This window comes from Schistocerca serialis, chromosome 7, assembly GCF_023864345.2.
Source record: "Schistocerca serialis cubense isolate TAMUIC-IGC-003099 chromosome 7, iqSchSeri2.2, whole genome shotgun sequence".
NCBI classification, from domain to species: Eukaryota; Metazoa; Arthropoda; class Insecta; order Orthoptera; family Acrididae; genus Schistocerca; species Schistocerca serialis.
In genome coordinates this window covers 36,484,579-36,508,903 of record NC_064644.1, presented here as the reverse complement: position 1 = coordinate 36,508,903, position 24,325 = coordinate 36,484,579, and the positions used below count along the sequence as shown (strand labels likewise).

The 24,325-nt window shown below is 43.2% G+C and overlaps 1 protein-coding gene across 1 annotated transcript in view; it reads right to left on the bottom strand.

Annotated features, from left to right (window-relative positions):
• The window catches only part of LOC126412116 (phosphoribosylformylglycinamidine synthase), a 223,331-nt gene that overhangs the window by 85,171 nt on the left and 113,835 nt on the right, over positions 1–24,325 (bottom strand). Inside the window, exon 13 of the mRNA XM_050081551.1 lies at positions 9,175–9,300. Within this exon, the coding sequence (XP_049937508.1) occupies positions 9,175–9,300 (126 nt within the window). The remainder of the gene's footprint in view (positions 1–9,174; positions 9,301–24,325) is intronic.

The following is a 24,325-nucleotide window of genomic DNA, read 5'->3' as shown; positions in this document are numbered from 1 at the left end:
CTGTAGGACTCTAGTACGTTGAAATGGTGGATGACAGCTGGTAGCATGTAAATACCTATCAGTATGTGTCGGTTTCCTATTAACTCTGTATCCAAGAGTTCTGTCATCTTTTTTATAAACCAGTACATCCAAAGAGGGTAACTTCCCCTTCTTTTCAATCTCCAGCATGAACCTGATGTTTGGATGAATACAAATAAAATGGTTCAATAATCGGTACAAAGAATCTATTCCATGGGGCCAAACAAGAAACATACTGTCAACAAACCTCAAAAAACAAGTAGGCTTCAAAAAAGATGTTTCAGGGCCATATCCTCAAAGTCCTCCATAAAAAGATTAGAGACTATGGGGGATAAAGGACTCCCCATACCCACACCATCAGTCTGTTCAAAATATTTGTCATTGAATAAAAGATAGGTGTACATCAATATGTGGCAGCAGAGCTTCATCATTTCCAAATCTAGTTTTTTATTACTTAAAATCAATTACTCTTCAAGCGGAACCCGAGTGAAAAGAGACACCACATCAAAAGTGACAAGTAAATCAGTCGGACTGAGACGAAGTGATTTTAAGCGCTAAATAAAATCCATGGAATTGGAAATATGATGTCCACATTTACACACATGAGGGCTGAGGACAGACACTAAACATTTTGCCAAGTTTTAATCTCCAAGGCCAATTATGTGAATAAGATGTACGACTTTCTTAAGGACCCGTCGTTTTATATACAGATCACATAAAATGGACAATGACTTCACTTCTGAAGAAAAGCACATTATCTGAGGTCACTATTAAAAAACTTAATCCTGGTGTGGCCATTCCACCATCAGCAGATTATACGGATTGCCGAAGGTACATAAAGGTGGGGTCCTGTCGCGCCCAATTGTTAGTAATTTGGGTGCACCGATTTACAACTTGGGAAAACATTTAGCATCTACCTTCAGCCTTCACATGGGTAAATGTGAACACCACATTTCCAATTCCATGGATTTTATTCTGCATTTAGAGCTGCTTTGTCTTGGTTCCTCTGATTTACTTGCCAGCTTTGATGTGGTGTCTCATTTTACTCGGGCTCCTCTTGAAGAATCATTGATTTTAATGAAAAACTATACAGAAATGTTGAGATCCTGCTGTCATGTACTGATGTACATTTATTTTTTATTTAACGACTAATATTTTGAACGGACTGATGGTGTGGCTATGGTGAGTCCTTTATCCCCCATAGTAACTAACCTTTTTATGGAGGACTTTGAGAATATGGCCTTGAAGCCTATTTATTTTCCGAGGTATGTTGATGATATGTTTTTTTGTTTGGCCACATGGCATAGATTCATTGTAACAGTTATTGGACCATTTTAATTGTATACATCCTAACATCAGATTCACGATGGAGATTGAAAAGGAGGGAAAGTTACCCTTTTTGGATGTACTGGTTTACAAAAAAAAGATGATGAAATTCTTGGATACAGAGTTAATAGGAAACTGACACACACTGATAAATATTTACATGCTACCAGCTGTCATCCACCATTTCAGCATACAGGAGTCCTACCAACTCTGGTCAAAAGAGTATATATGCTATTTCGGATGCTGAGAATGTACCACAATCACCACCGTTCGTGATTATTACAACCTGACAAATCTGTAGCGGCTGAGCACCGTCTTACAGAGGGTTGTAGGATGCCATACAACGACAGACAAATGGTTGCAAATGCCTTGCATTTCTGGGATCGTGTTTTAAAAGAATTTATCAAAATCAAGACTAACAGATAATATCATTAACCATGATAATTGATACCCACTAAGTAAAGCTTAGAATCCTATTTTATCAGATATGAAGAAACAATGGAATTTGAATTGGCCAGCTACAAGTATTAACTTTTAACAATATATCATTTTTTGAAAGTATTCACTATTGAAGGCACTGCAACTCTTCTTGCACCAGGGGCAGCAGCAACATTCGAGTGCTTGCACATTACCTCAGTGTATGCGCTTTTGTATATTCGCTGCATATAAACGTTCTGTCACTCATGGTCTGAGTCAGTTATCGGCAAGAGTAACTTAGTTTTTCTCTCCTGATGATGGCGACAAGCTATCTGTGGAAATAATGTGTGCAGACGACAGATTGATCTGGCTGAAGACCTGACAAGAATTTGAATGGAAAATCCAGGATGGACTATGACAATATTATGAAAAGAATAGTTGCTACTCAGCATATAGCGGAGATGATGAGTCGCAGATACGTACAACAAAAGGACTGTCAGAAAGTAAGCTTTTGGCCAACAAGGCCTTCATTGCAAATAGATAAAACACACACACACACACACACACACACACACACACACACACTATCAAAGTCTCTGGCTGCTGAGGCGCCAGACTGTGAGCAGCAGCGCATGACGGGAGAAGCAACCAGGTGGTGAGGGTAAAGAGGAAGCCGGGGTGGGGAGGGGGAGGTACAGCAGGGTAGGGGCGGGGGACAGTAAAGTGCTGCTTGTGGGAGCGTGCAGGGATGAGGCAGAGAGAGGGTAGAGCAGCTAGGTGAAGTCTGGAGGTTAGACAGAGGTGAAGGTGAGGAGGAGGGGGAGGGGGGGGGGGGTAAGTGGAAAAGGAGAGATGTAATAAGACTGTGGGTGCGTTGGTGGAATAGAGGGTTGTTTAGTGCTGGAAAGGGAACAGAGAGGGGGCAAGATGGGTAAGAACAATGACTAACGAAGGTTCAGGCCAGGAGCGTTATGAGAATGTAGGATATATTGCAGTGAGATTTCCCACCCGTGCAGTTCAGAAAAGGTGGTGCCGATGGGAAGGATCCAGATGGCACAGGCTGTGAAGCAGTCATTGATATGAAGAATGCTGTGTTGGGTGGTGTGTTCAGCAACTGGATGGTCGAGCTGTTTCTTGGCCACAGTATGTCAGTGGCCATTCATGTAGACAGATTGTTGGTCATCACGCCCCATGTATAATGCAGCGCAGTGGTTGCAGCTTAACTTGTATATTATTTGACAGGTTTCACAGGTAGATGTGCCTTTGAAGGGATAGCTGATGCTTGAGATCAAACTGGAGTACGTGGTGGTGGGAGGATGTATGGGGCAGGTCTTGCATCTAGGTCCATTACAGCCTTGAGGCAAGGGCTTGGGAGCAGGGCCTCTGAAGGGATGGAAGAGGATATTTTGTATGTTCATTGGGCGGCAGAATACCACAGTGAACAGGGTGGGAAGGATAGTGTGTAAACACTCCTTGTTTAAGGACATGACGAGAGGTAGTTGAAAACCTGGTGGAGAATGTGATTCAGTTGCTCCAGTTCTGGGTGGTACTGAGCCATGAGGGGAATGCTTTTACGTGGCTGGACGGTGGGACTTTGGAAGGTGGTGGGTGACTGGAGTGGTAAGGCACAGAAGATCTGTTGTTTTACAATGCTGGGAGGGCAATTACGGTCAGTGAAGGCCTCAGTGAGACCCTTGGTATATTTCGAGAAGGACCGCTTGTCACTACAGATGTGACAGCCACGGATGGCTAGGCTGTATGTAAGTGACTTCTTGATGTGAAATGTGTAGCAGCTGTCAAGTGGAGGAATTGGTGGTGATTAGTAGGTTTGATATGGCCGGAGGTACTGATGTAGCCATCTTTGAGGTGGAAGTCAACATCGAGGAAGGTGGCTTGTTGGGTTGAGTAGGACTAGGTGCAGGTGGGGGAGAAGTTATTGAGATTCTGGAGGAATGTGGATTGGGTGTCATCACCCTCAATCCAGATCATGAAGATGTCATCAATGAATCTTAACAAGGTGAGGGGTTTGGGAGACTGTTCGTTTAGGAAGGATTCCTCTAGAAGCCCCATGAATCGGTTGGCATAGGATGGTGCCACTTGGGTGCCCTTATCCATACCCTGGATGTATTTGTAGGTAATGCATTTAACAGAGTAGTGATTGTGAGTGAGGATATACTTGATCATTGCAACTGGGAAAGAGGTTGTTGGTTTGGAATCCACCGTGCTTTGGGAAAGGTAGAGTTCAATAGTGATAAGGCCATGAGCATCAGGGATGTTAGAGTAAAGTGAGGTGGCATCATCAATAGTGATGAGCAGGGTACCATGTGGTAAAGGAACAGGAACTGTGCAGAGTCAGTGGAGGAAATAGTTGGTATCTTTTACATAGGAGGGTAGGTTGCGGGTAATAGGCCGAAGGAGTTGGTCTATGAAAGCACAGTAAACAGCCACAATGGAACATCCATAACCAGCCACAATGTCACATCCTGGGTAGCTAGGTTTATGGACTTTAGGAAGCATGAAGAAGGTAGGAGTGCAGAGAATAGTAGGGGTGAGGAGAGGGATGGATGCTGGGGTGAGGTTCTGGGATGGGACTAAGGATTTGAGGAGAGACTGGAGAACCTGCTGGATTTCTGGAATGAGGTACTATGGCAGGGTTTGTATGTAGATTAATCTGACAGCTGGCAGAGTGCTTCTGCCAGGTAATCCTAGTGGTTCAAAACAACAGTGGTGGAGCCTATGTCTGCAAATAGGATTATAAGGTCAGGATCAGTGTTTAGGTGGTGAATTGCGGTTCTTTCTGTGGATGTAAGGTTAGTTTGCATGTTGAGGGCTCTGGGGAACGATGGTGAGGCAAGGTTTGAGGTTAAGAAATTGTGGGAAGTTTACAGAGGGTGATTTTTTTTTTTTTTTTTGGGGAGGGGGGGGGGAGGGGGTGGGGGGGAGGGGTCAGTGGCGGTAGATCATGTTTGGATGGAGAAATGAACTGAGTCATGTAGAGTTCAACATTGGTCTCTGGTTGAGTCTGACTGGTAGGGTTGGTGGCAAGAAAGTGTTTCCACCGTATGGTGGAGTCCGTATGGTGATGGATGGGAGTTTTTGAGGATGGGGTACATGTAGTAGGTTTGCGAGGCAGGATTTATCAGCTGTGAGGGGATGTGGTGGAGGTTTGGAAGGTTGTTGTAGAGGCGGTGGATAGTGGCAGTGCAAGCTGGGAATAGGAAGTGAACAGGGTGGACAATTTTTTGAGGTGACATTGTGCATGTTGCTGTAGTTACTGGAGAGCAAGAGTTTCAATGTGTGATACAGGATCCACAAATTTGGAATTGCATAGCAGGAGAATTTTATGGATGGAGAGGAGATATTGCTAAGAGGTTTGGGCCCGATTAATATGGTTTTGCAGAACTATATTGGTGAGAGCTACGGATTGGTGGAATCTGAACATATGGAGGTCATTGTGGAAAGAGGTGTGGCACATGGAGATGAAGAATTTGATGGTAAGGCCATTTGGGGGGATTCCATGTGCCAAGCAACAACACAGGAGCAGTATGCGAGACTTAGTTCTGGCTAGGGATAAGGAAACTCTTTTGTATTGATGCAGATGGAAGGAGCAAGGATCCACGGTGAAGGATAAAAGCGTGTAAAAATACGTAAATAACGCAGAGAAACATCAGAAAAAACTCTCAAAAATACACCCAAGCACATGGGAAAAAATCATGAAAAGGATTAAATGAATGAAGTTTGGGGAAACAAGATGAAAGCTGAGGGAGTAGGCTGATAGTGAAGGGTAAAAATCTTCTGAAATTGGTGTGAAGACAGAATGGGATCAAAGAAAAAATAATTAAAAAGAAGTATATTGGTTGCTGTTCCAACTGGAAGTACGTCTGGAATACGTAAACACAAAATAATTACGATGGCAGTCAACACACCTGCTGTGTCAGGTAAAACTGAACAAAAATAATGCTAAAGCTGCTTTTAAAACAACCAATAATCCGAAATTGAGGTTACAACATCATACAACACTTAGGGGAGATAAGTTCTCAGCAACTGAAGTGTATAAAATGATATGTCAATACTGCAAAAAACAATATGTAGGGCAAATCAGTAGGTCGTTTGACATTTGTTTCAACTAATGTACGTACAAGACCAGTAAGTCAGCGCAGGTCTTATTCTTAGTTAAGATAAACAGAGTATTATCAACAAGTATGAAGGGACATGCTTCAAAACCTTTGAGGAATTAGAAATTTATGTCACTAAACAGAAAGACCTAGATAAATTGTTACTTGACCACAATGAGTTCACAAGTGGTGCACATTTTTATACTTATCATGATATTTTACACACACACACCATTCCACCTATCACCTGGAGCTACACATAAACATCAATGGTCGATGCCAGACTTATCCAGTTATTTTGCTAGAAATAAATGTGACTGTGCCAGATAATAAATTATTTTCAAAAGAGAGAGATGCAGATAGGTTGTCACAGATGAAGCACCAGCTGAGGTCAAGGAACAGTACAGCAGGAAAATGGTCTGTCCTTTTTGGAGGAACGTGTGGTGCCCCACTTTCAAGTCGTAGCAATATCGCGTTACATAGAAGAACTGCGTAGAATTAAGCGAGAAAAACCAGCGAGATGAAAAACAAATGAAAAATATTTATTAATCACTGACTGTGAAGCTCTGAATATTAATTTTACATGTGTTTTGAGGGTGACCGACTGACGACATCTTAATGGTCCATGCTCTTTCAACAGTCTTTCTGTTATGCCAATCTGCCACTTAGCATCTCTGCTATATGCTGAGTAGCAACTATCCTTTTCATAATATTTTCATATTAATGGTCTACAGTCATAAAGAGTATTTTCCCCAGTTTTTGTGAGCTGATACTTACAGGAATTAATAAATTGGAAGTTATTGCAGAGATTGTGATTTCTGTCCTTTAAGTCCTGATTTTTTGTTCTGTGACTCCAACACTTCTCAATTTTTTTTTATATGATTATAATCAGTTGGAAATTGTTTTAGTATGAAGAAAAAATGAAAAACATAGTCTTCAACCTGATGACAATTGCAGAGCTAGCCACTGAAAGCTTGAGAGTTTTATTGGAATTGACATGACCTGAAAACCAAGAAGATTTTATTCAAGAAGACAATAGAAACTTTTGAAATGTTGCCATATGGAAGGATTAGAAGGTAGACCGAGTACCTAATGAGGAGGTACTGAATCGACATGGGGAGCAAAACTTTGTGGCGAAACTTAAAGCTGACAGAAGTCATCCTGAAACCCCGAGGCGTCGCCAATTTTGCAACGGTCAGAAGTGTACAAGCTAACAGTTTTAGAGAGAGATCAATAGTTGACTGCAGCAGACGGGTTAAAGTGAATGTAGGGTGCAGTAGTCACGCAGAGAAGAAAAGAAGGTGGGTTGAAGATCAAAACAACGACAGACTAGAAAAAGTTTAAAAACAAAATTTGTGAAGACTCAGAGTCACAGACACTATTGAGTTTACAAGCGACACAACCTGCATGGGCAGATTGAAAAGTTACACACACAAATCATTTACAAGACATTAAATGTGTTACAGGAAACAACATTACTGTAGTTGTATTTTGACATGCAAGCAGGAAAACTCAGAATGTTCCTAGCAGTGTGGCAGCAGTAGCAAAATACACACAGCCACCTCTGAACAACTCACGAGGAGTTGAAAAGTTTTCACAACATAAACTTCTTTCAGGGGCCAAAGACATGGAATCTACTGGGGCAATGTCGCAACACCTGCAGTTTGAACTTCAATGCTGGGCCTTGTGCCATCTCGGAGCAGACGGACAACTGCAGTCCTCCTTAAGAGGGCACTTGTCATGAAAGATAACACCTGACTGTCCTCACACTGGGACAAAACTCCAAAAGTGATGCAGATCCAACAGCACAGTCCCACAGGCATCCTAAATGGGCTGTCTCAATCTGAATTTCTACCACACTGTAAAGGTAGCCAGGCAGGAGCTTGAACCTCACTCTTTCAGTGTATCACCGTACTGGCCACAAGGGTCTGTACTGAAGTGAAATGTGGTCGAGAAAGTGTGATTACTGGAAATTATGACCTGTCACCCCGTTGGCCTCGATTATGTCATGTACTAATAAAATTGCTTGTAGTTTCCCATTCTTACGTTTTGTCAATTCAGATCTGCAAGGCAGGGCCAAATAACCGAGTTCCATAGACTTCTTCTCCCCTTGCATTGTTTGGGTGCTGAAAGAGAGAGTGGATTTTCTTCCAAACTACTGAAATAATCCCGAAGAATGTCCCCTTGAACTGCTGCATTAGCTCTTCTTAGTACACGAATTCATTACTTCCATTCATAGTAACTTTCACAGGCTTCAAAATATGTTATTATGACTGATCTTTACATTATCTTAGTTCACACAAGATTCAACTGACTGTTGTCCGGATTTTTTGTTTGTCATGCTGCTTAGATTTTTGTTATGACTAATGTTTTCTCTGTCGCAGCAAAATACCTCCAAGCTGTGACATCAAGGAACCAGCGGCCCCACAACAGATGATGACACTAACTCACTGTCCTGCCTTGTAGATGTGATGCACCTGCATCTTTCATCAAACCTGCACGTATCACAAATCATTCCTACCACAATGTGATGCCCAAAACTTAATTACTAATGAAATAAACTTTCTTCAAATCTTGCTAACATCTTTCATTGTTACGAAGGCTCAGGAGATGTGAAATATCCTTTTATCAGAACTGACATGTCACATCTCAGTACACACCTCTCATAATGTGACATGGTTAGTGATTACTTGCCTGTGTTTACAGTTTTTAACTGCAAAGTTTACACACGAGGCTGCACACCTAGTCGCCCCTCGCCCTCATCGACCAGGTGCCAGAGTGGCCTGCTCGTCCTTTCCAAACCAGTCTCTCTTTCATCCCTGACAAAATAACTTGCAGTTGAGAAGACCAGGAATGTCTTTTTCAGCTTTGGACATGTCTTTTGCAGACAAGTGCTCTACTGAATGAGCTATCCAAGAACAACTCACAATCTGCCGTCACAGATTTAATTCCACCATTACCTCACCTCCTACCTTCCAAATTTCACAGAATTTCTCCTGTATACCTTGCGGAACTACCACTCCTGGAAGAAATTTCGACCTCATGGAGCTAAGTAATAGTTAGTTGTTCAATTTTATCTAGTGAATTCTCCTCTTCAAGTTCTCAATTCCTTTTTGTGCCAGGGACAAACTAGTGTTCAGTTTTGATGATTTAAGAAATATATAACTCACAAGAATTAAGCAGTTTGGCGATATTCGGGGTTGACTCAAGGTAACCACAAACCAGTCAACAAACAGGATCTTGGAGGGCCTATTTTAAATAAATGCAATCTAAAAACTGTGATGCAATGTTTACTTACTTTTCTTGGCATCTTTCCTAACACCAACTCCAGTTCCAGGTCAACGGGGTGTCGAACATCTGATGATGTGTATGTACCATCCAAGTATTTTGTGTCCTCAGGATCCTCTTCCTCTGAGAGAATGACCTAAAACAATGACAGTCAAACCATCAGTGGAGTATAAAAAGAACAAAACTCTGTACCTACTCATCTGTACATAAGATGCTGTCTCACATGTATGTATATACTGTGTCCTTCTCCTAGGAGTTGTCAGGCACATTTTTATGGCACTTCTCTGAACAACCAAATACTCAACAAGTATGTCATGTGATGCCCAGAGTAAATGGAAATCATTTGTGTGCTACCCAGTGCAAACAAGATGTTATTCAAAGTGAAATTTTATGTGACCATTCGACAGATTGTAAATTAGTTTAGTTTGATATTCAGTTTATTGAAATGTTTAGCTGTACTTGTTACACCCTCACACATTAACTGGTCACACTTCCTCTCCTCACATCACCTCACCTTGCCGGGATGCTGGTATGCCACCACCTCTCAGCAATGCTACTCAGTTGCTGCTGAACTAATTCTGGTTTTCATGTTTTTCTGTTCTCCTTATAATATAAACTGCTAAACCAAATATCATATCAGACTAATATGATAGTACTCTACTGAATAAACACAGGAAGTATCATTGAACAAAATTTTAAGAACATTATACAAAGTGACACCAAGATAAGCAGGGTGTTGACTATGTACTTATACTGGAAACCACAAGATTTACGAGAATATAGAACAAACTAACTATCTGAAAATACCAAAAAGTAAAGCTGAGGTAGTTCCAGATTGATTGCACATGCAAGGATAAAAATTACCACAAAGAAATTTGCCAAATGAAAGTCCTCCATGGGATAGACATTGACTCGGATCATTAAACCTCAAAAATAAAAATAAAGTTAACACCAAAAAAAGAAACACAAACCATTCCAACAAGAGGAGGAATTATTACAACTAGTTATTTACAAATAATACAGTATATCGGGAGAGATCTGAAACACCTTTAAGTGACAAATGTGGCAAGACAATACATTAACTGTAAAATGTAGCTGAAGAAACTGGTCACAATAAAAAATAAAGAGAGAAATAAACATGCCTGGTGGAATGAAAATTGTGACAAAGCAATTAAATAAAAGGCACAAGTAACTGTTAAGCAAACAACAATAGAAAACTGAAAAATTCCGAGAAGACAAATGACCAAAAAAATTAGAAGAATTAAAATAAATCATCAAAATGAAATATCAAAAACCACAGACAAAGCATTCAGACCAACATAAAACAAGGGACTATTACAAAACATTTAGACAATATCAAAGTATATTGATCTCACTCCTATGATGAACAATAAAAATGGAAAAATGGCACACAACACTTGAGAAAAATGTCAGAATTAGGGCCAATATGTTCAAACAGTTACTCAAGTGTAAGGACTCGAAAGAGCACCTACTTTAAAGCATTATTCAACTGTGAAAAAACAAAAGAACCAAGAGTTTGGTCTTCCTCCAAGAAATAAAACTCTACTGGAAAATGTTATACCACCAGATTAACAACAAAATTATCAAAGCAGTTAGTTCACTCAGGTACTACGAAGCAGCATGAGAGAATCGAATGGTTGCAGACCTATGGAAGGGGCAAATGAACATACTCTTCAAAATCTACGTAAACACTTCATACACTACTCGAATACTGAGAAAGTGCCCAGAGAGTTGAAAACAGCAACAATCCACCCACTGTACAAAGAACGCAAGTGATTGAGCCCCAATACCTATTGGAGGGTATCTCTACTTGATATTACGTAAAATATTTTATCTAGGACTGCATACATGAGGATTCAGGAACAACTGGACTGAGAACTTTGAGAATATCAAGGAGGATTTTGACCAGAAAGACACTGTCGCATCAGACTGTCAGTCTTATGTGCATAACGAAACATCATATAGCCTGGAACAAGAGTTTAGGTCATCACTTTTATTGACTTCAGAAATGAGTTTGACAGTATACATCAAGAGTCATCCATTGTTTTCAACTTATGCTTAGTCATCACAACTTGAATTCTGGAAAAGTTTCCTTCTAACAAGAGCAACAATTTCAACTTCAACAAAAGCTCGCCAAACTGAGCTGTGGAGAGCAAAGTCCCCTGAAGGATTACAGACAGCAGAAGAGATGCCACTAACTTTGCGAATGTGGTGCGCCACTAACTTTGCGAATGTGGTGCAGGACAGGACCATACATACTTATTGGTTTGCAGTAATCTGAGCCAATATATACTCTGTGTGTGTGTGTGTGTGTGTGTGTGTGTGTGTGTGTGTGTGTGTGTGTGTGCACAATAAGCCTATCAGAATACCAAATCAGAAACATCAAAAGTTAAACTTAAAGATGAACTGTCTGAACCATTCAAAATCCAAATTGGCTGTCAACTGGGGGATGGTGTCTCAACGTCACTTTTTGCTGCACTTTGGAGAAAGTCATGCGATTTGCATCTACATCTACATCTGTACTCTGCAATTCGCCATGAGGTGCATGACAGAGGGTAAGTTCTATTGTACCAGTTATTATGGTTTCTTCTGGTTCCATTCACATACGGAGTGCGGGAAGAATGATTGTCTGAATGCTTCCGTGCATGCAGTAATTATTCTGATCTTGTCCTCACAATCCTTATGAAAGCGATACGTAGAGGATTGTAATATATACCTAGAGCCTTTATTTAAGGCCAGTTCTTGAAACTTTGTTAATAGACTTTCTTGGGATAGTTTACATCTATCTTCACGAGTCTCCCAGTTCTGTTCCTTCAATATCAATGTGACACTCTCCCATGGATTAAACAAAACCATGACCATTCGAGCTGCCCTTCTCTGTATACTTTCAGTATCCCCTGTTATTCCCATCTGGTATGAATCCCACACACTTGAGCAATATTCTATAACCAGCCACACAAGTAATTTGTAAGCAATCTCTTTTGTAGACTGATTGCACTTCCCTCTACCAATAAACTGAAGTCTACCATCTGCTTTCCCCACAACTGAACCTATGTTCATTCCATTTCATATCCCTACAAAGTGTTACACCCAGGTATTTGTATGAGTTGGCCGATTCCAACAGTGACTCACTGATATTATAGTCATAGGATACTACGTTTTTTTCATTTTGTGAGCTGCAAAATTTTACATTTCCAAACATTTAGAGAAAGCTGCCAATCTCTGCACTGAATATTTATGCTGCTTCTTTCAGATAGTACTTTGTTATGGATAACTGCATCATCTGCACAAAAAGACTGATTTTACTATTAATATTGTCCACAAGGTCATTAATACAGAACATGAACAGCAAGGGTCGCCACACACTTGCTTGGAGCACACCCAAAGTTACTTCAACATATAATGATAATTCTCCATCCAAGATAACATGCATGTCCTCTTTATCAAAAAGTCCTCAATCCAGTCACAAATTTCACTTGATGCCCAATATGATCGTACATTTGACAATAACCATGGGTGTGGTAATGAGTCAAACGTTTTTCGGAAACTAAGAAATACTGCATCTACCCAATTTCCTTGATCCAAAGCTTCCAGTATGTCATGTGGGAAAAGTGCAAGCTGGGTTTCACATGATTGGTGTTTTCGAAATCCTCGCTGGTTGGTACTGAGGTCATTCTATTATGTTTGAGCTCAGAATATGTTGTAAGACTCTAGAACAAATTTATGTCAAGGATATTGGATGATAGTTTTGTGGATCACTTCTACTACCCTTCTTGTAGATGGTGGTGACCTGTGGCTTTTTCCAAGAACTTAGTGGGGTTTCCTGTTCAAGGGATCTATGGTAGATTATAGTAAAAAAAAGGGCTAAATCAGCAACAAATTCTGCTGCTGCTGACAGGGATTCCATCGTAGACTGGAGCTTTGTTCAGTTTTAATGATTTCAGCTCTTTCTCAACACCATTGACACTAATATTTATTTCATTCATCTTTTCAGTGGTACAAGGTTTAAACTGAAGCAATTCTCCAGAGTTTTCCCTTGTAAAGGAACATTTGAAAATTGAGTTAAGCATTTCAGCTTTCACTTTGCTGCCCTTAATTTCAGTTACTGGACACTACCGTGTTTACTCGAATCTAAGCCGCACCTGAAAAATGAGACTCGAAATAAAGGAAAAAAAAAAAAAATAAATAAATAAAATTTCCCGAATCTAAGCCGCACCTGAAATTTGAGAATCAAAATTCAAGGGGAGAGAAAAGTTTTAGGCCGCACCTCCAAATCGAAACAAAGTTGGTCCATTGTAATATGAGACACGATTTAGGTCGAATGAGTGACGATACAGCTACAGTAGTTTGGTTCGAGTCGTAAGCTTAGCAGTTAAGCTTTACCAGGTAGCCATTGCTATGCGTCAGGCGCTCCGTCTGTATTTATATGGGTACCCTTCCTTTTTCACGTGCTTCGTCTGGTTTGAATCGATTGCTTATTTTGCTTTGATCTGATAAGTGCCATTTTCTTTGTTATAGGTGTTTATGTCACTCTAAGCTGAAAATGCATTACTGTACTGTGTCATGCATTGTTTGTCGCATTCTGATAGTGAGTGTTTACGGCCCGTCGCTGCTCGCGGCATGGCTTTCTTTTATGCGCACTACCGCCGCTTACAATGGCAAGAGGCTGCTATTTGTTGTTACTTAGACTGCTGTTTTCTTTGATAATGATCAACAAGAACCAAATAATAGACTGTGTATGATAGAACATGTTCTGAACGAGAATTAGGCGAAAATTTTTCTCCGTTTGAAAATCTTTGCGGCCGCTTCTTTAGTACATCAAATTTTGCACAGAAATTAGAGTCATCTTAGATTTAAAAATCTAGTCAGTTGCCGTGCTTCATTTCTGACTGTATCACTATTAGGCATAAGAATAATACGAATATAAACATGTCACGATACGTATATTCTTCCGGGTTTGCTGTTGTCTCACTCTAGTTTCGTAGTTTATTAGGCAGACAGGATTTAAAGGAGATAGCAGCAAACACGAAAGAATACATGGCAAAATGTTTATATTCGTATTATTCTTATGGTGAAGAGAATAATGCATGTGATTCACATTTCATCAGGTTCCTATTAGCAACCATCTCTTCTCACAGGTAGGAAAAAATTCAGAATGTAGAGTTGACCATATTGACAAACATCCCAAACAGTCTTGCCAGTCGGATTTTTGTAGTACATTGAAATTCTGCTATATTTGAAGATGAGCAATATGGAATTTGTATTTACTTTGTTGGATAATGTATGAAAATGCAGTGTTCGAAACTCGGGGCGGAGAAAAAAAGCTCGTCTTCCACCTTTTTTGTGGCGGCACCTATCGACATTTTTCAGAACTTCCGCTTGCTTTGCACTCGATTCTAAGCCGCAGGCGGTTTTTTGGATTACAAAAACCGGAAAAAAAGTGCGTCTTAGATTCGAGTAAATACGCTAACTTTGGTGTCACTAACATCCTTTACATACAACTAGATTTTTTTGTTTTGTTTTTGTGAAAGATCACTTGACAATACTTTGCTACGACAGTCACTGAAGGCATTTTGACAGCCAAACACGTTTCATGCAGCATCTCTCTATCTATAGCCTTACACATTGTTTTACATCTATTATGCAGTAATCTCTGTTTCTTTGGAAGTTTCTTCACAGTGGTTGTATACCATGGAGGTTCCCTTCCCTTATGAACTGTTCTTCTGGGTAGATATCAATCCAGTGCATGATGACCTTTTCTTTTAAACTTGAGCCAGAGTTTCTCTACATGCTTCTGCCCTGTCCTGGAAGTTTCAAGTCCCTTATTGAGATATGATGCTACTGTTTTTTTTATCTAGTTTCCTGAATATATCTATCTTTCTGCTTGTTTTAGTTGTCTGCTTAGCTGAGTGGTAACCTGTTTGCTACCATGCCCAGGTTCAATTCCCGGCCAAGTTGGAGATTTTCTCCGACCATGGACTGGGTGTTGTGTTGTCCTCATCATCCCATCATCATCACTGACACGCAAGTTGCCCAATATGGCATCATCTGAAATAAGACTTGCAACCTGGCTATCTGTTCTAGGTGATTTTCAGATTCTCCTCCTCAGGGGACACTGCCTTACAGTAGCACTGTCTGTGCAGGCGAGGAGGTTTGTGTGCTCTGGATCCTGGGGGCTATGCTGGCGGTAGCTTAGCTACCAGCAGGGTCACTCATGCTGGATTGGCCGAGGGGGAGGAGCCAGACGAAGTGTGTCCCACAACAGCCCACTGGTCCTTTTCACCTATCCCAAGTCTGTCCTTTTCCTGCCATCTCAAATCATAATATAGGGATTGTCCCACAGCCGCCCTAGGAGAGTAAACCCTTAAAAGAAAATCGGGCAAGTCTGGAGGCTCTTAGGTGGCAGCCCCACCACCAGACTAGGGAGCTGTGGGACAATCACCGGCACTCCCAAAAACAAATGATTGAAGAAACAGCAGAAAAGAACAGCCAGACGGACTCAAATATGACGACCTTTGGCATGAAAAGGACAACTCAAGTAGGTTTCTGGAATATTAAAACAGTGAGAGAAGCCAGTAGATTGAAACAGGTTACAAAGGAGATGACAAGTTACAGGTTGGACATTCTCGGACTTAGTGAGGTGAGATGGCAAGACTTTGGAGAAATCCAAACATAAGATGGATACACCTTTTTATACTCTGGACCCGCTGGAGAGGATGCAGAGCACAGAAATGGAGTTGGACTTTTGTTAACCAAAGGAGCGAAAAAGAGCCTTATGGAATGGAAACCAGTTTCACAAAGACTACTGACCGCACATTTTAGGACAAACATTCGAAATGTCACAGTCATCCCATGCTATACTCCTACAGAAACCTCAGATACTGAACAGAAAAAAAGAGTTTTACCTGTCCTTAACTGACACCATTAAAAGTACCAGTAAGAGAGACATCTTGATTATTATGGGAAACCTAAATGCAAAAATCGGAAAGAACAATGAAGGCCTACAGCATGTAAAGGGAGTCCAAAGTATCAGAGAAATGAATGAAAATGGGGATATGTTTTCAAATTTCTGTGCCAGTCATGATTTGGTAACTGGAGGTACATTATTATCACACAAGAATTGCCACCAGGTTACATGGATATCCCCTGATTGCAGAAGGGAAAACCAAATAGATCATATAGCGCTAAGCAAAAAATTTAGTAGGACACTGATGAACATGAGAAATAAATGTGGGGCTGATGTTGGCAGTGATCACCACCTTATTGTTCCAAATTTTAGACTAAATATCATGGCTACAAATAGAAAGATCGAACAACAGAACAAAAAATATGATGTGGGGAAACTTAGAATAACAGCAAAACAAGAAGCTTTCTGTATTGAGCTAAGGACCTGCTACGAGGCACTCCACAAGAAGTACAGGAAAATGATGAAAATAGTGTTGCTGATACATGGAGTCAGATTAAGGACGTCTATTGCAATGTGAGCAAACAGGTCCTTGGCTTTAAAAACCATTTGAAGAAAGATTGGATGTCTGAGAATACATGGAATTTGATCAGCTGTTGGAAGGAGATTAAGGCAAAATTAAATATGAGTAAAACAAGACAGCAGAAAATTCAAATGCAAGCTGAGTATGCAGCTACTGACTCTCAAATAAAGAGGAGTGTGGGGAATGATAAGAGAAAGTGGATGGATGAGCAAGCTCTGAGAGCAGAGACAGCCGCAGCAAGGGGTGATGCAAAAGAACTGTACTGCATCACTAGAATGTTGTCCAAAAAAGGTTTCAACAAGAACAGACCTGTGAAAAGCAAGGAGCGTCAACTGTTGACAACAAAAGAAGACCAACTCAGAAGATGGAGAGATTACACAGAGAGCAACCGGAAGAGAGGGAGAGGCAATGGAATTTTCCAGATGCCAGTGACAGAATCAATGTAAACACACTACCTAAGACTGAAATTAAAATAGCTCTCAAACAGATACAGAATGGGAAGGCTCCAGGAATGGATAATATTGCACCTGAGGTGCTAAAAGCAGACATTGACACCATTGTAAATCTACTGCATCCATTGTTTGAGAAGATGTGGTATGAAGAGAAAATACCAAAGGATTGGAAAGAAGGGCTGATTATTAAGTTGCCAAAGAAAAGGGATACTACCAACTGTAATAACTGGCAAGGCATCACCCTCCTATCTGTACCAAGTAAAGTACTCTGTAGATTGAAGCTAAACTGTATCAAGGACTTAGTCAAGGCACGACTGAGAAAAGAGCAAGCTGGGTTTAGAGATCACAGAAGTTGTGTCTATCTCATCAACACACTGCGTATAATACTTGAGCAGAGTGCAGAATGGCAGAAAACACTCTACCTTACATTTATTGATTTTGAAAAGGCATTTGACTCTCTTAATAGAAGAGTTACGTGGCATACCTTGGAAGAATATGGAATACCATCAAAGATAATAAATATTATTAAAGCCATGTATGATGGATATGAATGTAGGGTGCTACACAATGGGAAACTTACTGAATCTATCCACACAAATGCTGGAGTGAGACAGGGATGTATTCTGTCACCTACCTTGTTTTTGTTCTTGTTGGTGCTGGACAGTGTAATGAAAATAGTTGTTGATGGTAGGAGAAGAGGTATTCAGTGGAGAATGCAAGACAGGCTTCAAGACCTTGACTTGCTGACAATATCTGTCTGCTCTCACAAAGATTGCATGACATGAAAGAAAAGCTGGAAAGACCGAAAGAGGAAGCAGAAATTGCAGGACTTAAAAAAATAAATGTTCAGAAAACTAAGGAAATGAGAATGTGATCTGAAAACAAGCAAAGCTATCAGTGTTTGGAAAGGAATTGGAACAAGCAGACTCCTTTGTATACAGGGTGGTCAGAAAATGTCTGAAACGCTTGTCATGATGTTATAGGGCAGATTGTACTGAGACATAAATGTTAAGAAAAAAATGTGATACGTTGTGCCTTTTCCGAGTTATTTAGCATTGAAGTTAGCCAATAAGGTCGTTGCGCGCGCGCATTCAAGTTTCTGCTAACCAAACAAAGCACTCGTTAGGTAACACCACCCCTGGCAGGCCGCCTGAATGTGAGCGCGCGATGCCCCGATTGGCTAACTTCAATGCTAAATAACTCGGAAACGGCGCAACGTATTGCATTTTTTTCTAAACATTTATGTCTCAGTAGAATCTGCCCTACAACATCATGAGAAGCGTTTCAGACATTTTCTGACCACCCTGTATACAGGAAGTACCACCTGTAAAGATGGAGGAGCCGAAGAGGATGTAAAGAGTCGAATATGGAAGGCAAATGGAGCCTTTGTACAACTGTACCCTGTCTGGCATAATAAGAACACCTTGAGACGAACTAAGCTGCACTTTTTCAATAGCAACGAGAAGTCAGTCCTCCTGTATAGTCGCGAAACTTGGAAGGTAACAAACATGACTGTAAACCAGCTGCAAGTCTTCGCAAACCGGTGTCTTCGGCAAATTATAAATGCGAGGTGGCCAGATGTTATATCAAATGACGAATTGCGGGAGATGACAAACCAGCGACCAATCCACGAGCAAATAAAGGATAGAAAATGGAGGTGGATTGGTCACACAATACGCAAACAACAAGAAGCTGTCGAAAAGGCAGCGCTGCATTGGAACTCACAAGGAACACATAGATGTGGCCGCCTGAAAAAGACATGAAAAAGAATGGAGGAAGGAGAAGCTCTGAAAGCTGGTAAAACATGGAGTGAAGTGAAATGTTTGGTTGCCAACAAAACCAGATGGAAGGTCTTTACTGTTGCCCTACGATCCAACAGGAACAACAGCAAATAAGTCATTTACTAAAGTTTCACAGGTTGTCTTGTCACAACCACCACTAACAAAACTGGATTTTTCCTAATTATTTGAAGCCTCTGCTGATAATTACAGAATGATTGGGGAACTTACTTATAATTGAACTGAGGTTTTCTTGTAAGTTTTCGGTTACATGAGGAGATAGGCCTGGTGGGTGATAGAAAGATCCAGTTATCATTTTATGCTTACCTTTGATACTGAGTCTTCTCCAAACAATATCACATGCAGCGCCAATTTCTATCTTGGTAGATTTGAGTTTCCTGTCTACTGTGACAAATACACGATCTCCGTTTTCCGTTTGCCTATTTTCCCCAAAAATCTCACTGCTATCTATTTTAGGTTTCAACCAGCTTTCTGTATTTACTTTATGTGGGCTTCACTGCTTTTCATGAGCACTTCACACTTTGTCACTTTGATGCTAATGCTCCGGCTCTTTACCATTACGATTTTAATACTATCACCTGTGGGAGACCTTTCTTTCAATCTTACACTGAACCTTCTGGGTTTCCTAAAGCTATTGTTATCTGGCGTTGTCTAGCATTCACAGAAATCTTGCACAATTTGCAAAAAACATGGAAGAGGCTTAACTTAAAACTGAAGTACTTGTGGTGGGGGATGGGGTTGAGGAGCTAAGTAGCAGCAGAAGTTGGAGAGTAAATTTCATTAGAACAAAAAAGGAAATGATGCCAGTTTTCAAGGCTGAAACACTAGCTGTACGACTGAGCAATAACAAACAAATAAGACTGTAAATAAGATCTAATTTTTGTTGAAATCATGACCTGGAACTCTACCACGGAAGCCTCTATAGGACGCAAAACAACTGAAATGGGCACAACAAAACACCTGGCTAACCAACAAGAAGAAACCCCTCTCAATGAACGCCAGATTCAAACACTGCTATTCTGTTGTTAAACCTGAAGCAATTTACACAAATGAAACATTAGTTGATTACCAAATCAACAACAGATAATGAGAGAAGAATCATTAGAACAATCTTCAACATAAAAACAAGAAATTGAAGAGCAATGGAGACTGCTGCCTAAGAAAGTGGTGTATTGGGGTAATCAATCAGTAACACATGTAATGTGAAAAGGAGGCTTGCCTTTTTCTGTCAAATATCAAGATTGCCAGAAATCAGACTAGTTAAACAACTGTTCAACTACTTTTGGAAAAACAAAGCCAAGAATCAATGGTCCACAGACGTCCAGGATGATTTTGAAGAGTTGAATAAAACAATGCAACAAACTGAAAACGACTGTAAAGTCATTCTGAGGATAAGAGACTCGAGACTTAAACTAACATTATTAAAATGAAAACATAAATTAAAATGATGGTGGTGGTGGTTGTTGGTATGTTTAAGGGGGGCTAAACAGCGAAGGTCATCAGTCCCCCATTCCAAAATCAGGCGAGCCGAAAATCTATGAAGCAGATAAAGACCAAAGGGGGAGGAGACGTCCCCCCAGGCGCTAAAAGCACACAAATTCAGCAACAAACACTACCGACAAGAACAGGACAGAGGAACACCAGACAGAAAGAAACAGAAGAAAGGAAGATGGCTGGAGACTGGTTGACTGACCACGAGATCAAAAATGGGAAAGAGTCAACCATCTCACGGCACACCAGAACAGCAACAGACACAAGGACAATAGACACAGAAAGGGAAAGGCGCAGGACCTCCCTAAATCGAACCATAAAACGGACTACCACGGATAAAATTTAAAACGGTATCAGCCATGGAGGCATCGTCGGATAAAACCAAAGCCAAAGTGCCCGGGAGATTAAAAGATTGCCGGAGTGTGCGCAGTCGAGGACACTCCAGCAAAATGTGGCCGACCGTCAGCCGGGACCCACACTGACACAAGGGGGGATCCTCCTGACGTAACAGATGGCCGTGCGTCAGGTAGGTATGGCCGATGCGCAGCCGACACAGGACTACCGAGTCCCTGCGAGAAGCCCGCAGGGAGGAACGCCACACATCGGTCGTCCCCTTGACAGCCCGTAGTTTATTCGGGGCTGTCATGCCACGCCACTCAGCAGCCCACATCCCAAGTACCTTACGGCGCAACACCAGCTGCTGGTCGCGAGCCATAAGGCCGATCTCCAAAGCTGGGGCGTCTATCGCCCCTTTGGCCAGCCTGTCTACACGTTCGTTCCCTGGGATGCCAACATGACCGGGCGTCCAAACCAGGACCACCGAACGACCAGTAACGGGCAATGGCGGAAACAGTCTCCTGAATGGGGGACACCAGAGGAGAGGAGGGATAGCAGCGGTCGATGGCCTGAAGGCTGCTCAAAGAGTCACTGCAGATCACGACGGACCTACCTGAGCAGAAACGCATATGGTCAAGAGCGCGCAATATGGCCACCAACTCTGCAGTAAAAATACTGCAGCCAGCCGGCAAGGAGCGCTGCTCAACATGAGCAGCATGAGCAAAAGAGTAGGCAGTGCGACCATCAACCAGGGAACCATCAGTGTAGACAGTCTCACTGTCCGAAAATGAGGCGAGGAGAGCAAGAAAACGGCGACGGAGGGCCACAGGCGGAACCGAGTCCTTGGGTCCCTGTGCCAAGTCCAGACGGACGGACGGCCGGGACAAACACCAGGGAGGCGTAGGCGTACGGACCCGGAAGGGAGGCAGAAGAGGGAATGACCCCAGTTCTGACAGCAGGGACTGGACACGGACAGCTATGGAAAGCCCAGACCTAGGGCGCCGTTCGGGCTGATGGAGGACCATAGCAGGGAAAAGCAGGCGACGATTGGGATGATCTGGCGAGCAATGAACGTGGACAGCATAGTCGACAAGCAGACGATGGCGGCGAATCCGCAGTGGGGGAACCCCGGCCTCCACCAGTAGACTATCCACGGGGCTGGTGCGAAAAGCGCCAGTTGCAAGCCTAACCCCACAGTGGTGTATGGGGTCTAACAACTTTAACACTGAGGGGGACGCAGACCCATAGGCCAGGCTCCCATAATCACGCCGGGACTGCACAAGGGCTCGGTACAACCGCAGCAGCGTGCAGCGATCTGCACCCCAAGACGTGTGGCTAAGGCAGCGGAGAGCGTTGAGGTGCCGCCAGCAGTTTTGCTTCAGCTGAGTAACATGAGGAACCCATGTGAGCCGGGCATCAAACACGAGTCCCAAGAAGCGGCAAGTGTCCACCACTTCAAGCAGGTGGCCGTCGAGGTAAAGTGCAGGATGAGGGTGGACCGTCCGACGCCTGCAGAAGTGCATTACTCGAGTCTTGGCAGCAGAGAACTGAAAGCCATGAGTCAGTGCCCATGATGCTGCCTTGCGAACGGCGACTTGCAGCCTGCGTTCGGCGACTCCCGTAGTCGTGGAGCTAAATGAGATGCAGAAGTCGTCGGCATACAAAGAAGGAGACACCGACGACCCCACTGCTGCTGCCAGACCATTAATGGCCACTAAAAATAAGGAGACGCTCAACACCGAGCCCTGCGGGACCCCATTTTCCTGTATATAAGAGGAACTAGAGGTGGCACCGACTTGCACCCGGAAAGAGCGGCGCAATAAAAAGTTTTGAAGAAAAGCCGGGAGCCGACCACGAAGACCCCACCCATGCAACGTGACGAGGATGTGATGCCTCCATGTGGTGTCATACGCCTTCCGCAGATCGAAAAATACAGCAACAAGATGCTGACGTCGGGCAAAAGCCGTACGGACAGCAGATTCCAGCCGCACCAAATTGTCCACTGCAGACCGGCCCCGACGGAAGCCACCCTGGGATGGAGCGAGGAGACCGCGCGACTCAAGGACCCAACACAAACGCCGCCCCACCATACGTTCGAGCAATTTGCACAAAACGTTGGTGAGGGTAATGGGACGATAGCTGTCCACCGCCAGTGGGTCCGCACCGGGTTTCAAGATGGGGACAATAACGCCCTCCCGCCATTGCGACGGGAACACGCCTTCGCTCCAAATGCGATTAAATATCGCGAGAATGTGTCTCTGGCAGTCCCTGGAGAGATGCTTCAGCATCTGCGCGTGGATGCAGTCTGGGCCTGGTGCTGTATCAGGGCAATCGGCGAGGGCAGCGAGGAATTCCCTCTCGCTGAAAGGAGCATTGTATGTTTCATAATGACGCGTGTGGAACGAGAACTGCGTCCGCTCGGCTCGCTCCTTTAGAGAGCGAAAGGCGGGGGGATAGGATGCAGTCGCAGAGCTCTGAGCAAAGTGCGCGGCTAGCCGTTCAGCAATGGCGGCAGCGTCCGTGCAGACAGCGCCGTCCAAGGAGAGCCCAGGGACACCCACAGGGGTCTGGGAGCCATAAATCCGCCGGATCCGGGACCACACGTGCGAGGACGAGACACGGGAGCCCAGGGAGGAGACGTACCTCTCCCAGCACTCCTGCTTACGCCGTGCAATAAGACGACGGGCGAAGGCACGGAGCCTCTTAAAGGCGATGAGGGTCTCCAGAGACGGGTGCCGCCTATGACGCTGGAGAGCTCGCCTACGGTCGCGAATAGCCTCAGCAATCTCCGGCGACCACCAGGGGACAGCCTTCTGCCGAGGGAGGCCAGAGGAACGGGGGATGGTAGCCTCGGCCGCTGAAATGATGGACGTGGTTAAAACACGGACCACCTCGTCAATGTCACCCTGTGGGGGAGACGCAATGGTTACACCGGAAGTAAAAGCTGGCCAGTCAGCCCTGTGGAGAGCCCAGCGGGGCAAGCGCCCAGAAGAATGACACTGTGGCAGTGACAAATAGATGGGAAAATGGTCACTACCACACAGGTCAGGATGCACCCTCCAGTGGAGGGATGGGACAAGTCCAGGGCTGCAAATAGAGAGATCGATGGCCGAGAACGAGCCATGGGCCACACTGAAATGCGTGGGAGCACCGGTGTTTAAGAGGCTAAGGTCGAGCTGAGCCAACACATGCTCCACGGCCCGACCACGATCATCGGAGACGGTCCCACCCCATAGAGGGTTGTGGGCATTGAAATCGCCCAGCAGTAAAAAAGGTGGCGGCAGTTGTGCTATCAGAGCAGCCAGGACATGCTGCGCGACAGTACCATCAGGTGGAAGGTAAATACTGCAGACGGTAATGGCCTGGGGCGTCCACACCCGAACAGCGACAGCCTCTAAAGCTGTTTGTAGAGGCACAAATTCGCTGTGAAGAGAGTTCAGGACATATATGCAGACGCCACCAGACACCCTTGCATAAGCTGCCCGGTTCTTAAAATAACCCCGATAGCCACGGAGGGCGGGGGTTCGCATTGCTGGAAACCAAGTTTCCTGCAGAGCAATGCAAAGGAAAGGATG